Below are 17076 nucleotides of genomic sequence, written 5' to 3' on the forward strand. Positions count from 1 at the left end.
AGTGCAGGGGCCCGGGGGGGGGGGGGGGGGGCAGGCTCCCGCTTATTTTTAGCCCACGCTGAGGCCCAAAGGGCGAAAAAATTTTCTGAGACCCTTACCTGCCGGGCTGGATCCGCCACTGCCAATGGTCTAGACGATGCGTAGGCCGGCAGCAGCGCAGGCTATCTGCCATCTAACACATCTCAAAATCTCAAATGTTCTAATGTTGTTCTTACATTATCTTTGACGATAGGCAAGACATTGTTGTTGTTGTTGTTGTTGTTTTTTTTGTGGATATTCATTTGGTTCATTTGACATGCAATGTACCGTATCCAGAATAATAAAATAAGCAGACAGTTAGCGTGCAAGAAGTTGTATGATTGTTTGTATGTAGAACAATTGTTACATGGGAAAGTTGCACCACGGTGCTGACCTTCGCAAAGCTAAAAGGCCATTTTGGAGTTCTCTTTCAAGGCGAGGCTAAGAGCGAAGCCATTGACATGAAAATGGTTTTTATTCACATGCAAATAAAACTAATTTTCACAAAAAGATGTTTTGCGCTTAGTCTCGTTTCGAATGATGAGAGTTTTTGGAACTTGTTGCTTATTTTAAATAATTGTGTTACTATTAACATCGTCAAATTCTCCCTAGATCTCCAGCACCTGGTACCGCTGCTGCTCGATCCAGATCTCCCTCCCCCACGCGGACAAATGGTTCCTCCACTAACGGCAAACAGAGTGTTAAAACTAAACTGCAGCTTGTCGACTTGGCCGGAAGTGAATGTGTTGGTAAGAGCCTTATTACGACCAGGAATTTTTTATTTTAAATTTAAAAGAATTAATTGCTAGTTGTGGGTTTATGATTAACTTGGCTTTAACTGTAAGCTGTTATACCTTGCGATAACTGCGCCGAATTTGATTATGAGCGTGGCAAAAAGACAAGTTTTCGCTGCATCCCAAGAGTCAGCTCGTGGTATTTGAATATTTAATCGTGTTTATTTTCGCCAGTCAAGAACGCTGGGTTTTAAACTAGCAAAGCAAGTCTTTGGTCGGCCAAATCTAAGAGCCACTTAACAAATAAACTCTAGAGATCCTCATGATATTTTTTAGAGCGAATAGTTTCTTAAATTGAGGGTGCTGTGATTGAAAGAATTAATCGCTAGTTGTAGGTTTATGATTAACTTGGCTTCAACTGTAAGCTCTTACACCCTACGATAACTGCGCCGAATTTGATTATGAGCGGGGCAAAAAGACAAGTTTTCGCTGCATCCCAAGACCTAGCTTGTGGTATTTGAATATTTAATCGTGTTTATTTTCGCCAGTCAAGAACGCTGGGTTTTAAACTAGCAAAGCAAGTCTTTGGTCGGCCAAATCTAAGAGCCATTTAACAAATAAATTCTAGAGATCCTCATGATATTTTTTAGAGCGAATAGTTTCTGTATCTTTTGCATTCTTCTTTAGTTTTGATGGTTACGCCTTGCATGACCAAGTCCTGAACTGATCGTAGTCTTCTGTTAAAAGTTCACAAACTGGACTTTGAATAATGAGTTGAATAACATATATATTTTTGATTTATTTATTGTGTTTTGTTGAATTTAAGGAATGTCTGGAGTAACTGGAGCAGCGTTAAGAGAAACTTCGCATATCAATAAAAGGTATGTATAGGTTTTGCTTTTTTTGTTGTTGTTTTGTTTGTTTCTCTTTCTTGGGCAATTGATTACAACCTTATTACAATTCTGTCTCGTTTCTTGCGTATGGATTTCAGTGCAGCCGAATATTTAGTCAGTCTATACGCCGAAATTTGCAATATCTTAGTGTTATAAAGTACTGAATGAAACCAGATTACAACTCCAGTCGTTTGTGATATCTGTGGTTGGTTGTTACGTGATGTACATCAATTCAGACCTGAGTGAATGCCGTCCGTGAGTTTGAAGACTTTCCTCGATGGCCACGTCGTTCCCAGGGTACTCTCGGCGTTCCTGCGGAGCGAGAGATGAGTCGGAAAGTACCCAAGGAAAGAGGTTACCCTCGCTGGATCTTGATGTATCCAGTCTACAGTATCTTTAAAACAGGCAGTGCAGCTGATGTTACAGTTAAACCAAGGGTGTGGGGACGTAATTTATGAGTGTGGCTATTATTTTCACCCCCTAAAACAAAACCTGTACTTGAAAATAACAGTAGTTATTAGGTTGGCCACAAGGTCAGGCACACGTGCACCTTAGAGATTCTACTGATGACTCATTTGAAAATTGAATCCGTTAGTCGTTGCCATCATAGAATTGTATCCATCCAAAGACTTTTCATTCTGACCAAATTCTTAGAAGTAGTAGACGGCCTCATTTTAGCCGAAACTTCACTCCTCATTATGCTTTCGGGAATGCAGATGTAAATTTGATCCCAGTAGTGCAACGCCCACGGAATCAGTTTTGAAATAGTGAATTCTTTTATAGAATCTATGGGGGTGCTCTTGATTAAGTTAGATTATTATTGTATTAGATAATGAAACCAAGTTCATAAGATTTAACGGTGTGTGTCTCCTTGACTTGTGATAAACTCCGTCTGCGTATCTCAAGTCCCATTCAAACAGATTCAGTGTTTTGGATTGACTAAAATCATTCAAACCTGTAAGATTCATTTGATTAGTCGCATGGTGCAAACACACCATACTGCAGAGAGAGCGAGATGTAGCGAGAAAAAAGGGAAAAAGCTGAAACTCAAAAAATAAATCTCTCCCGCCGCGTGTCTTCTTTTCTCGTGTGGGGTGATTTTCATGCGTGCTCGCGTTTCGCTCGCTCTACTATCCCTGAGGAAAAATGGGGGACTACTCGTAGTCTAGGTTTTGCTACGATGCTCGGTTTTTCATGTGATATGTTTAAATACAGAGAACTCATTTGTTTCGAATTCTCACCCAACAACGTTTCTTTTGTTACTATACTTAACCGAATTAACGCGCACTTAATTATGATTTGCGTTGATCGGTGCTACGTTCCGGGTTCAAACATCCGACATCGGTAATATAACCCACCAGTGTTGGGCCAACAATTCTGCCGGAGCTATTTTAACGGGTACTTTGTTTCGTTACAGTTTGAGCGCCCTGGCTGACGTACTAGGAGCATTATCGGAACAGCGCTCTCACATACCTTACCGTAACACCAGACTCACCCACATGCTGCAGGATACCATTGGTAGGTTTGTTTAGTCTGGTGTTAATGTGCCAGTTGTGGAAACTTTTAAATGTATACAGTCACGTGGCCTACTGCTAACCTATAAGCATTACCATGGGAGTGGAGAACATAAATGGCACAAATAAAAGGTCTAATGAATCCGTGGATTTAGTTGTAGGGTGATTGGTCCTCGTCAAAACAGTTACAGTTATCTCAACCTTACCAGAGCGCGAAAAAGGGCCCCATCAAGTTATCTGGCTTATTTGAAAACCGGGATTCGGGAATATAGGGAAAAGAGAAAGAGACAGTTTCGGGGTTCGGCGAACACAGGATTTAGAGATTCTGCGAATTATATTTCGGGAATTGTAGTTTAAAGAACAAAGATTTGGTAAGAAAAGTCACTTGCGTTCTCTCAAATGTCGTTAATTTTGATTTGGCATAAGCTACCCACATTTTCTTCGACACGTTCTTGCGTCCATGGTAACCGCACCCCTATATTCCCCTTTCACTGGGTCTCTGAAAATGAATCGAAGGTTGAAAGAATTAGCCACTTATTAGGGAGCTTAAGCAACAACGACGGCGACCGCAACGAGAACGTGTCACTTAAAAAGTGGATTCGTCCTGTTTCAAACTTTATCGCGCTTATTCCAACTCGTTCAACAACAGCAACAACACTTTATTTCATCCCATAATATACAAGAAATAAAAATTTATAACAATAGTACAGACGATGATAGGGGCGCTGGCTGCTCGAAATAACCTCTGGAGTTGAATTTTAAGTTCAGGAAAAGAAAAAGCAAGTCGTTGTCTTGAGTTCATGTCCTCTACAAAAAAATGACATTAGGCACTTTCACGTCGTAGTCGTGCAGTGACGGCAAGGAAATGTACCAAAAAAACCCTGATACACGTGCAAAGTTGTTGTTTTGCCAATCTAAACCTATGACGTTCTCGTTGCTGTTGCCTTTACTGTCGTCTGTCTTAAGCTCCCTATTTAAAAAGCTTGTTCGTGATCGGGTTGAGGCGGCAAAGTGCATCGGGGTTGTTGGATTTACCATTTCCTTGTTGCTCATAATTCAGCAAGTTTACTACCCCCCCCCCTCCCCCCCCCCCCCCCCCAAGAAAATATATGCATAAGAATTGTTTTGCTTTCGCCTGGGACGACTGTAATACCAAGAAAAATGACAGCAATTTTTATTCAAAACTTTGGGTTTTAAAAGGTGTTTTTTTGGTTATATGAAAGTGGCGAAGAATAAAGGGAAAATATCTAGGCGGAATTTACGGACTTGAGGAAATCTCTTAAGGAACCTTCTACCAAGTTAGTTCTAACATAACCTAGTCATTGTGAGTGACATATTTCTTGTTTTTTTTAGGTGGAGATGCTAAGCTTCTGGTAATGCTCTGCGTTTCTCCTGCCCAGCGGTTCATAACGGAAACTCTTCAGTGCTTAGGCTTTGGATCGCGTGCTCGTCAAGTAGCTCGTGGTCAAACAAAGAAACGCCGGCCTACTTCATTTGTCCCTAACAGCATCAGCTTAGGTTTGTCAGTTCTTTGTGTGTGGTTATACTACCTACGATCAAGCGGCCCTTTTTCCTTTTTCTTTGGCCTTCGCTTTTTCAAGCCCTCCTCCCCCCCTCCCCATCCCCCCCCCCCAAAAAGAACGAAAAAGAAGGAAAGGAAAGGAAAGAAGGAAAGAGAGGAAGAAAAAAAGAACGGCTCATCGCAGGTTTCCGAGACTTGGAATTTAACAGTAAACCGTCAATAATCCATTTTGGAGATCTCCATATATGATAGCTGAATGAAGGAGACATAAACCAATGCCGTTAGATGTCGACAACGTTTTTTCTAGGCTGCCGCTGCCCTTGGTATAGATATATTTAAACATATGTCTTTATTGTAGTTTATTTTGAAATAAAGTTGAAACCCGCGACTAAGAACCTGCATTTTTCCAAGTTAGCCTAAACAGGTTCTTACATATTAAATGGTTGTTAGCACAAATTTAGGCTGTTTAGGCTCTTAAATAGGTTCTTATTTTCTTAAGAATAAAATACGTTAAAACCTGTATACCATTACAATTGCAGTTGGAGTAATAAGGCACCTGTGTCTTCAAAGAGGATCCTGGATCTTGACTTATCTTACTTTTTTAAGTATGCAGAATTTTATTTGTAGATTTTGAAAAAAATGAACTTGTTTCAAATTTTAGCTTAACAGGTTCTTAAAAACCAGGTTCTTAGTCGCGGGATGTTACTGTTATATTCATTCACGTTCTACTCCTTAACCTTTCCTCTCTTACCACCATCGGTTACTGGTATTTATTTACTCAGTAATTTTATTTTTTTTCTTTTTTCAGACCTCAGTCAGGTTGGACAGTCCTTAAGGAATAACGGAAACAATCTTTCTCCAAGAATTTTGGATCTTCGAGGAGGAGGACGTCGCAAATCCAATTTTAATTTTGATTAGCATCACTATCAATTTGATAGCGCGCTAACGAATAGTAGCGTTGTTACTTGTTTCTTACTCTTGCCACAAAACTACTCCTCTAGAATTTCCGTACATAATTAGTTACGTTAAGCATAGTTCTGTGACAATGATGAAAAAGGATCAATAAAGGTTTTTGGATAACTGACCACCTACCCCTCCCCTAAGTCAACATTTACACTAACTTGTCACTTAAGGCAAAATTGTGTCGTAAGGAAGGGGTAGGTGGTCAGCTACCCATGCAGAATCCCATCCTGGGTGCCAGAGCTTTTCATGAGCAGTTTCCAATTTCGGCTTCTGCCTGCGACCGACGAAGCTCCTCGTCGCACGCGAGAAAAAACTTCTGGTACCCAGGGTACCAGAAACCTTAGTTGATTCCAAAAATTTTCTTCCCCTCAAAAGTTTCACAGTCATAATTTATTTTCGACATGTCCTGGCCAGTACGTACGTATCCTTCCATTTCTGGTCGCATCGTCATACAAACCAGATTTTTGTTAAACGGCAGTTCAGTTTTCCCATCAGCTTTGAACAGACTGTTGTAGCCATATCACCCACCTTCACATTCTTGGTTTGCCGCTAGTCTTTGCGGTGATTTTATGCAGAACGTTGTATATAGTTCTAGGTGATCGTCCAATTTCGCGACTTAAAAAACGAGAGAGGAACTGGAGCCGAAATGTGTCCCGCAATTGTTTCTGGGATCGTTAGGGGGGACGCGCTGGTCAGCTATTGGCCAATTTTTCTCCTGTGCCTAGTAACAATCCCAGAAGCCTTTGCCAGGGTTCGTACGCGTCTTGAAAACCCTTGAAAACCCTTGAATTTCAGGGGTCCGATTTCAAGGCCTTGAAAGTACTTGAATTTCGTTTTCGGTCCTTGAAAGTCCTTGAGTTCGTATTGAACAAGATCGAAAATGTTCTGCACTATCTGTAAACCCAAAACATAGATGTTAACACAAACATTTTTCTTGGTTTTGAGGTAAAATTGTCATTAAAAAAGGTCCTTGAAATTTCTAGTTAGGGTCCTGGAAAGTCCTTGAATTTTTGGCCTGAAAAAAAGTAGGAACCCTGCTTTGCGAGAGTTAACCCTTCCTAATATTTTTCTCGTTTATAAAGTGGCGAATTAAGTTAATGATTTTTATAACACAAGTTTTCGTATTATTCATAATGTTCAACGATATTCTTGCAGCAAGTGACTGATACTCACTCGCAATTTGTAGTAGAGAACTCTCGATGAAAACAAGAACACCACGTATTCAATACAACCAACAAAAACGACAACAACAACAAACTATATCAGACAGTACTGAAATGTATAAAAAGTCGTCAGATGTATTACTAGTAAATCATGGGAATATCATTATGAGAGATTTTTGGTACTATTCATTGCATTTTTTTAGTCTTTATTTTCCAAGCATGAAAATGTTATTTTAGTGTCTGGAACTTAATAAATTAAAGCAATACATGTATGACTTCCAGAAATAAAGGCGTTGCAGGGGAGTAGTAAAAAATAGTAAAAAAATTAATATATTGATTTTATATAATAAAAAGGCGAATTAGTATATGAAAACAGCAAATACATTAAGACAGTACAGTTTTCCTCAATTCGTTTAACTATGCTTGTTTCTCTGAAATATTCTTTTTCTAAAACAACTGACGTTTCTTTTTTACACTCAAATGTCCGTTTCCAGGGAAGCGACGCGTGATTGACTGATATATTTCGAGAAAAGGCAGGGAAATTGCGGAGAAAGCGGCAATCTAAATGTGGATGTATATCTAGCCGAATTTTTGAAAACATACCTCAAAACGGGCCAGAATATTCGCACAGAAACCTGGCTATCGCCAGGTTTCTGGTCACTGCGGTGAGAAAAAAACATAGGGGGCCTGCTGTCCTGGTTGGTATCATTGTCAAGCTCAGTCCCTGAGCTAACTCGCCATGGGTTGGAAAAGGGCCTCCATGTCAATCCCTAGGCGGGGGGAAGGTGCTGCAATAGCGTGGTACCTTCTGTTAGTCTTGCTCTGGGAGAGTCAGTGCACTGGTCATGTCTGCCTTTAGTTTGTTCATGTCAAATTCTTGTAATGTTTGAGGCCCACTGGCCAATAAAAGCATTCCCCTCAAGCACGTGCTAGGCTGGGGGAGGTGGGGGTGGAGGAAGTCGGGTGGGGGGGGGGGGGGGTGATTTAACCTTCAATTCTCTGCTTACAACTTGGTTAAGTCTCAAGCATCCTCCGTTATTTAGGGCCCATTCAAGCCGCTAGAGCGTCTTTTTGATGGACTTGAATGTTTCTTTTGCTAATCAGGAACCAAGAAGAGAATCACCTTAAGAGTCCCATGGGTAAGAGCTGAGTTTCTTGGCGATATTTACTTTAGTTGAGTCAGTTTAAGGTGTGTGGGCTCCAGGAGTCCGATGGTACGGTTTTCATAAATCGGGCTAGATATAAAGGCATCAAAACGTTGTCAGGTAGGGGACAGGGATTGAGAAAAGTGTGCGTACTTCAGGGAAAATCCTGGCTACGCCCCTGCAACAGCTGCATCGGAGGGAAGCAAACAAACAAACAATGAACTATTTATCCTTCCTGTTTCCTGGTTACTTTTCTCTGATACTGTTGTGTTTTTTATTAACTTTTACAAAGGACCAGGAAGCCTGTCGTATCCAAACAGTTTAAAGTCCAACTCAAAGATTTCATACAACTGCGATATCTCGCTTGTGGTAAGCTCGGAGTAATATTCCTGCATGTACGGTTGTGTCTTGGACGGACGATGTTCTGGAAACTTTACGTAGTCATCGACACCAATTATGTTCAGAAGCCGTCCTGCTTCCTCGAAAAAGTTTTCAAAGTGTCCGATGAAGTCAAATTTCACTTCACATGGGCAAATCTGCTCATATGAACGCCAGTGCTGGTTAGTTTGAAGAGTCGTTTTGTTTCTAGTTAGAAGCTCACGCCTTATAAAGGCCGAAAATTTGATCTTTTCCCACAATTCTTCGTTCTCGGGACAGATTAATCGTTGGAACCACTTTTTTTTATTTTTATCTCTGTAAGCTGACGCCAGTCTCTCACACGGGTGACGAACAAACATGGCCTTGTAGTAACTGTCTAAAATTTCTTTTCTTTTACTAGGGGTGTAATCACTGAGCCACTTAAACAGTATTTTTCTGTGCGGGTTAAACCCAGTAGCTTTTCCCATATTTTCTGCAGCATAAAGAACTCTTTTCCAAGTTGCGCAAGAGACTTTTGGGATGAAACAAAATACAAACCTCAACTTTTCAATTACAATGAAGCGGGAAAAGTCGGCTTCTTCAGTGTAAAGAGGGTTTTATGGTTTCCTGAAGCACTGGTCTTGCAAGAGTTGTTTTCTTCTCAGCATAAGGAAGTTCAAAGATAATGGTCGGTCCGTAAAAGGCGTATTATTAAGTCCTAGAGAAAAATTCACAATATAATCTCAGCATTTTCGCAATAGACTTTGTCACGATTTTCGACGCCATCTTGACGAGTAGGCAAACGCGTGAGAAATTACAGTGTTTGTATGAGAATCTAATGTCGAATAATTTCCGTAGAACGGCTGTTTTGAAAAACATATAATGAATTGTAAACTAATGCTTCACTCTTAAGGATTCTACTGAAAAAAAAAAACAACGATACACTCGTAAAGAGTAGATCGGGTGTGTTACAAGTTATTGCAAACATAACCGATTGTCCTTCTAAAATTATAAGGAGTTAAACGAAATATTTTTAAAGCTCGTTATTTTACCTTGCCAACACTGGACTCATAACTTCTGTCTTAGTAATTGCAATAATCTTCATTGCATTTATTCAATTTTAATTTTTTTCTAATTTGTTTATTTGAGCAACCTCAGCTTGTAACTTGTCAAATGATAAGTTGCTTTCAACTGGTATTTAGTCACATACGGACTTCATTTCCCACAAGTTATCTGTTATTATTTTTATTGGTCATGATATTTGCAGCAGCGAAGGTTTCCATTTAAATCTGTGCAAAGTAAAAGAGCTAGCTATTCCTCACACTTATCGTAACAAACTTTCCTTCTTATCAAATCCACCAAATTAATAATCAGCGGTAAAACTTATTATCCATTGAACGAAAAAGGTTATTTTTCTTCGATTTCTGGCGCTCGCCCGTAGTTAAGGCAATGGTTGTTAAATGGACTTCAGCCTCATCCCTGAGCGCCCATTTGAAAATGCAGGGCTCGACTTATTTTTCAAGACATTGACAACGAAAATTTTCCATTCGTCATGTTTTCGTGAGGTCTATGCCACAAGGAAACTCAAAATTAAAATCAGACAAATACTTTCACATTAATTTCCGAATATTCATAAGCCCCCCCACTCTGCCCTCCACCCCCTTCCTCCAGCTTCATTTTACATCTGTAGTAGTGTGTGACTCTCTCTAACGATCTTTTACTTCATGACAAGTTAACTACGCCGAAACGTTACTAGTTACTTCGTAACAATATTCAAAAATGTATTTTTATCTTATCGTAACATTATATATAGAACATGTAAGTATATTATATTACATCTACAAGTACAATGTCTGTATGGTTACCGATAATGGTATTGACCGTTATCGGCTTTGGTGTCCACAATCGCTGAAGTAACTGTCCCAATAAAATGAGTACGATGTTCCTGACTCTTTGACAGGCTTATTAGAAACAAAAACATCTGAAGTACATGTTTGTGGAGAACTTAAATTTCGTCGCTTTGCTCGTCCTGCCAACGTCTGTTGCAACAGTGCATTGTTAAAGAGAATTGCCGTACAATGGATCCCGGTTTTTCGTCTTTGCCCACCATGTACTTTTCTTGAAGTGCAGCAGTTCTGAAAAATTGGACACGAAAAGTGTAAGAACGTCAAATAAACAACAACATCTACATGTAACAACCTGCCCACAGGATGGCCTCCTTTAGCAAACAAAAGACAACCTATAGTCGGCATCAAGATCGGCTTTGTGACGTTTTACCAGCTTAAAAAGGGAGAAATAAAACATTCCCTTCCGGCCCCAACTGCTCTAAGCAATGTTGTGCCACCGTACGAGATGTAAATAGGAAACAACAAAACATCCCAACTTTAAATGTGCTGTGCGCAGTATCCCCATTTGAGAATAATCTCTCAAAAGTATCAAAAAACTCCGTCGCCATTGTAGGTGAAGGAGGGGTTAACATAGAATACTAAAGGAAAAAAGAAACAAACTTCAGCTTATAAAGTGACTTATTATTCATTCAAAATATTTCTCCGTTTCTGATTGGCAAAAATGCCATGCATAATTCATCATAACCAGCCACTGTCCACCAAATTTGCAAGAATTTTGCGATATGTGAACTGATGACGTCAATCGTGCAGCAAAATTGACGGATTATTGAACCGTTAGCCGAGAAGACCAGGGAACGAGGTTGAGTTGTTTATTGGTAGTGATTATTGTAGTGATACAAAATGGCAGAACATTTCACTCGTTTCAAGAGGAAGAAATAGGCGAACTATTGGCTAAAAACACAGCAAGAAGACAACACGACGAAATACTCGCAAAGATAACCTTTCCTTGATCCTCAGTTCGCTGCCTCTGTCCCATCGCTTCATGCTCAGTCTCAGTCGGGTAATTCATTAACTTTTATTTCATGATACCCAGATCCCAGAGGCTGTAAAATTGTAAAAATGGACGTAAAGTAAAAAAAAGGAAAAACGGTCGAAGGACGGGCTTCTGAGTTCAACTTCATCCAATTTATTTTTCCACCGTGACATACGAGACTTACGGAAATATGACACTTTTCGCGGGAAAAAAGCCGTTCTATATATAAATCTACTCGGGAAAGGGTTGACTCAAGAAATTAATGGAGATGGAGGCTCCATTTGATTGGCTCCTGTTCTAGGGTTAGTGCACTTTTGCCCTTCGGGCAAGCTGTAACTAACATCTACTAGCCCGAAAGTCATTTTTACTAGCCGGAAAAATTTTGTTAGCGAGCAGAATGAAAAAGTATTAATTAATTATTCCTTTCTTAATTACACTGTAAGTTAATTAGTTACTGGCTTCATTTATTCATTACAATCAGTTGTAGTAATTTAACAAAAGCAATAAATAACCGTACAAGTGTGAACTATAAGTAGACCTCGTAAGATACGCTTGACACACTAGTACAATAATTCAGTGTTCACCTTCTGATTATAAATGGTCAAGTCACAATGATGAAATAAGGAATTTGAGTTAAGCTAACGGGATGAACGTCCAAATAACAGACAAACGTTTGTCTTTGAACACAATGCTAAAAACTACATATTACCGGTTAACCTCTTGTGAAAATGTTTAAATACTCAATCTTCTGTAACGCTTTGAGTTCAACGCAATATTCACTCCCGATGTCTTCAACTAGTTTGATCTAGTTTTGCTGTTTTGCTCTCGGCGCTGCCACACTGTAGAATTTTTCCTAAGTCCACCACAATACGTGAATGATCAACATGCATTTTAGGCATTTTACAATTTAGAAAAACATTTTTTTAAGAAAAAAATGGCGTTGAAACCGTGAAACCAAAGTTCTCAATGGACACACTAAACGACAACGTAGACAACACGAAAAGCTGCCGGTGAAAGCGCTTCATTCTGCAATTTTCCACGCTATTTCACGCGGGAGTATTTCTTAGCCGCTAACAGGGGAGATGTTTATATTATTAAAGGGCATAAAAATTTGACAGCTTTCATTAGTTTGTTTCTCATTCAAAAGTAGTGCATTCAGAAGATCATATTTCTGAAGAAGGTTTGATTGTGAGTCGGTTTTCCGAGTCAAGTTTCAAGTTCACGGGAAAGTGGAAAGTGCGAGTGCCAAGTCACGCATCAGTGAGCAAATATCATGCAAACAAAAATTATGCAAATTTGTGGTTCATCTTGTTACAAGTAACCAAAGGTTTTAGGTTTCTAAAGAACAAACTTGTTCGTTTTATTTCTGGCAACTTTCCATCTGTAAGATTTTCGTGAAGAGTGAAAACAATACGAGGTGGTCTATATATTTTAATCAACAAACACCTACAGTATCAGTGTTTAGAATTTACCATACTGAAACGCACGTGATTAATATTTGCTAAAACCATAATAAATTCCTTACAGGAGTTCAGGATCAAACGCTTTTAGGTTCCTCACAAATGATTATGAAGCAAAATTTAGACAAACAGCTTTCTCTGAATCAGTAAGAATTAGTCATGGGCAACATTTACCTCCAAAGTTTCTTCAAAATCTGCTTTTCCTTTACTCGCGGGATCTCAATATGTCTCGTCTGACAGGTAATGCGTTACTTCGTCTTGTTTATGCACTTATCAATTGAAACCCCGACCCCCCCCCCCCACCCCGGGCCTATGTGGGGTAACGTGGGGGATTTTTATGGTATTTGAAGGCATGGTTAGCCCGTGCGGGTGGGGGATTTCTCAGGATTTGCTTAGCATATTCATGGCAGTCCATGGAAGTCGGGGAGCGAGGTGGGGATTTGACTCGTGCCTAGTTTCCTTAGGGTAATTTCTTCACGTGATCACTGGTATTTTGATGTATTGCTCGGCCGTAAGTTTCCTAATTGTTTTTCCTTTCATTTCTTCACTTAGATTAATCCTTTGCGATTTTCCCTTGAGCTTTCATGATTCATTGACTGGAAATTGTTACTGTTATTCAAAACTTCTCAAACAATGCAGATACACACTCCTCTGGTTATTATAAAAGGTGCTGTGTCACGGCTATCTGGTTCATTTTGTTAATATTGCCAGTTACGTGGTCCCTACTCGCATTTGAGCGTTATCGTGGGCAAAGAAATGAAGAAATCAAAGCTTCGTTTCAAACAGATGTTTCTCCCAAGCATATCAAGCGTTACGGACAAAAACAATGAACTTTGAAAAACTGTTAGGTTAACAAGTTTTCAAAAACCAAAATTTCAATCCGTTTTAATCTTCTTCATGTTTTCCCATCTGTACCTTCTTTTGTATTTGCTGAGTCATTTATACCATCTTTTAATGCCTTCAGTGGTTATTTTTATATTTCACTCAATTTGGTGGCAGTTCCCACAGCCTACATTTTGGTAAATTTCGTGACACAGCTCGTTTAACGTCTAGTGTTAAACCCATGTGGTTTCTGAAGTTCTATATTTCCTCATTCTTTAAGTCAAAATATAAAATATAGCTCTTAGGAACTATTTTATGCAGTCTATTTATAAAATCAGCTTGTGAAATTTAAATTTAAGGTATGTTGGCTACTATTTTCAATTAAACTTATCATTGCAGCAATTACTTTCAGTGGAGATGGTACAGATTTCCTTTTAATATAAATTTATAGCAATGTGCTACTCCATCATCCATTTTGTACCCTGACTTTTTTATAAGTGGGTAGGGGTCATTATGTTTACTTACTGTCAAATATTTGTTGTATTTATATCTTGGTCTGTTATCATATTTGCCTTTTTGCTCTAGTAAATTTGTCAATAAAGAAGTTGAAAATTCCAACGAAATGTTAATAAAGTCAGTCAGGGAATTAAAAAGGTTTCCCCACCTGGGTGGGGGTTTTACCAGTCAATATGCCCCAGTATGGTGGGAGTTTGCTAAGATTTGTAATGATGTCAAGTCAAATCCCCACCTTGGCCTGGGGTGGGGGGGGGAGGGGGGGGGGGGTCGGGGTTTCAATTGATAAGTGCATTATGCAGTTTTAACTTCGTCGGAGCGACTTTCGGTCCGCAGGAATTTATTAGGAATTTAAAACATTCTGTCTTACAATGCTTCTGTAATTTTACTTCTCCGAAAAATCTTCTCTGGCCCGTCGGGCAAGTTAAGCACAGAATTCACTAGCCCGATCGCAAAATCCACTAGCCCCGGGCTGTCGGACACGACTTTCTTTGGACGCTGTTTTTCCTCTCCAAAGGAATAACGTCTGACTTAAGATCAAGAAATGTCACTGTATTTATGTGAATGACACATCCTCGGTTATAATTCTTGCCAGTTAAGACTTCTCATTATGTTTCGTAATATGTCCATAACGGCCTGCCGAATGTGTCTCATCTTCCAGCAATAAATGAGAGGATTCAAAGAGGAATTAAAAAAAAGTAGGGTCACAGTATAAAGTTGCATTGTCTTTATGGTGGTATTTTGCCCAAGGATTGAATACATCACTAAAAGACATGCATTTGGCAAATAACAAATCAGCAACGCCAAGTAGACAAAGAGTGTTCCGGTTGAAGATTTACTTAACGTTGCAGCATTTCGTAAAAGTTCCTTTTTCCTTCCAAGGTCTTGCCCTTGCTGTGTTGTAATCTGCTTCATATGGCGTCGTGCGGTTACATACAACTTACAGTAAAGCAACGCTGCAATAACAAGACATAAACTGTCTCTGATGGCCAAGGCAATGTAAATAATTTGCCTACCAGCCCACGGCCTTGGTAAAGAAATAGCTGCGCTAGAAATCCATATTAAAATCACTGAAGCGACTACTCGCCTGTGAGTCGCAAGTCCCTGATATCTAAGGTGAAGATGAATGGCCAAAAATCTGTCTGCGCCAAGTGCTATCACACCAAAAAGTGAAGCATGAATAAGTAAATTTGCCGCAACAAGAAACGCGTATTGCGTGGCATCATAAGCGTGTCCGTTGTGAGAAATTTGTTTCAAATCCATTATTATCAATGCAATGTGCAGAGGATGCACAACTAAGCCAACTCCTAGATCCGAAATAGCCAGGCTCAGGAGTAATGTTTTTAGCTGTTTTGGTAGAGGCAAAGTTTTTCTTAAGGCCTTAATGGTGACACTGTTCAGGAATATAGCGACAAAACATAGGAGACCGTTGAGGACTGCCATTGCGATGTATGATGAGTGGACATCTTGAGTTTCTTTCATTACAGAACTTTCTTTTTACTATCGTTAAAGTTGTCTTAGTAGTCATGTGAATGACGAATGACGTTGAAAGCTCAGCCAAATCGCCGTAATGGACAAACTATGTTAGTCACGTTTGTGAAACTTACCTCGATGTACCTCAAATGAACATCAAAATAAGCAGGCAAGCTGACGTTTAAGCGAAGGGAAAAGAATTGTCACCCAGTTTGGCTTTTCGAGTTGAATAATCGACACAAAAGCTCAGTTTTTTTGCCCAAAGCAAGTGGACAGACAATTGTTCTACCGTCAGTTTTTCCTATTTGAATTTACTTTCCTTGATGAAAACCAGCCAATATTATATAGTTACACCTGCAGTTGAAGCCTATCAGGAAGCAGTAATAGCTGCCAAGGCAAATATTTAATAATTCTGCTTTGAAATCGAGGTGAATAGTGGCTAAATATATGTGTCTATATGTGTCTGAACCAGTTTAATATTGAACTCGATTGGAGATTCACTCTTTCACTATCTTCAACGCTCGCGTGCTCTTAACTATATCGTGGACAGGTTTCAGGCAAATAATACGCTGATTTATTCTTACTCGTGACTTTTATGCAATGTAGCTTGATATAAACACTTATTTCGGTTCAAAGATCAGTTTTTATCGATCGCCTTCGTGTCGTGTAGCATTACATGCACAGTATTTGACACGGTTAATGTCAAATATCAACAATCGAAATATCTTGCACCTGATGCAAATTAATCGAAATGTCATGCTTTATTCGCAGCACTCTACTTTCCACTGGAAACTACTAGTTTAATCTTATCATAGAACATCAGACCGGCCACTCTACCATGTTAATTCGCTGTCTTGATTGCTTGAGGGTATGCAGGTGTCTTTTTTTGCGCAAAAAAAAAAGAAAGCGGCCCGTGATATATGAAAATCGTGTTTGGTGATGTTTTAGATAATGCGCAACAGCATACGTTAATATAAGTACAACATAAAAAAAAAAAGTAACAAGACATTTTTTTGTTCGCAATGACTCTAAGGTAGCTGTTGAGGTTGTTTTTTTTTTTTTTTTTTTTTTTTTGCTATAGGAACACAAGTTGTTAACATAGAGAAGGTTGTTAATAGTTGGCGCGGAATGCACAGAAAGACTGCAATTACTGCCATCTATTCATTGCAACAAAGTTATTTCCTTGCAGAAATACTTCTCACGGAGGTTATCTGCTTAACCCCACACTTTAAGTTCCTGGTGTCGGATTTTCAGTGGCAGGTCTAGATAGCGTAATTTTCGGCTTTTATCGATTTCAAAGTTTTTTCTTTATTGTTGTCATGGTGATATCCATTTTACTCAACACTGCATTTTGACAAACTTCAATCCAAAGTCAGTTAGTGGTGAAAATGTTATAGCGCTCGGGCAAGGATAAAATCCCTTTCTAGGCGATTGAATAACATTGGTCACCCTTAAACGACCGCGACCACTTTTTAAACGGCAGATATTCGACGTATTCTTTCGTTTTATGTTTCTTGTAAGCGGCCACCTAGCCTTCCACGCAGGGGTTTTTAGGGGGAGCTCGTATTTCGACCCTCCCCACAAACGCCGTTTGTGGGCCGGCCACACGGCTATCCTGC

The 17076-nt window shown here is 39.5% G+C and overlaps 1 protein-coding gene and 1 pseudogene across 1 annotated transcript in view; one reads left to right on the top strand and one right to left on the bottom strand.

Moving 5' to 3' along the window:
• LOC140950453 (kinesin-like protein KIF25) overlaps window positions 1–5623 on the top strand; it is a 24926-nt gene extending 19303 nt beyond the window's left edge. Inside the window, exons 11-15 of the mRNA XM_073399685.1 lie at window positions 631–767; window positions 1579–1633; window positions 3063–3163; window positions 4513–4677; window positions 5490–5623. Coding sequence (XP_073255786.1) covers window positions 631–767; window positions 1579–1633; window positions 3063–3163; window positions 4513–4677; window positions 5490–5599 — 568 coding nt within the window. The 3' untranslated portion in view covers window positions 5600–5623. The remainder of the gene's footprint in view (window positions 1–630; window positions 768–1578; window positions 1634–3062; window positions 3164–4512; window positions 4678–5489) is intronic.
• Window positions 5624–7988: 2365 nt separating this feature from the next.
• Window positions 7989–15427, bottom strand: LOC140929648 (carbohydrate sulfotransferase 13-like; annotated as a pseudogene).
• Window positions 15428–17076: the final 1649 nt, after the last annotated feature.

Source organism: Porites lutea, chromosome 1, assembly GCF_958299795.1.
Source record: "Porites lutea chromosome 1, jaPorLute2.1, whole genome shotgun sequence".
NCBI classification, from domain to species: Eukaryota; Metazoa; Cnidaria; class Anthozoa; order Scleractinia; family Poritidae; genus Porites; species Porites lutea.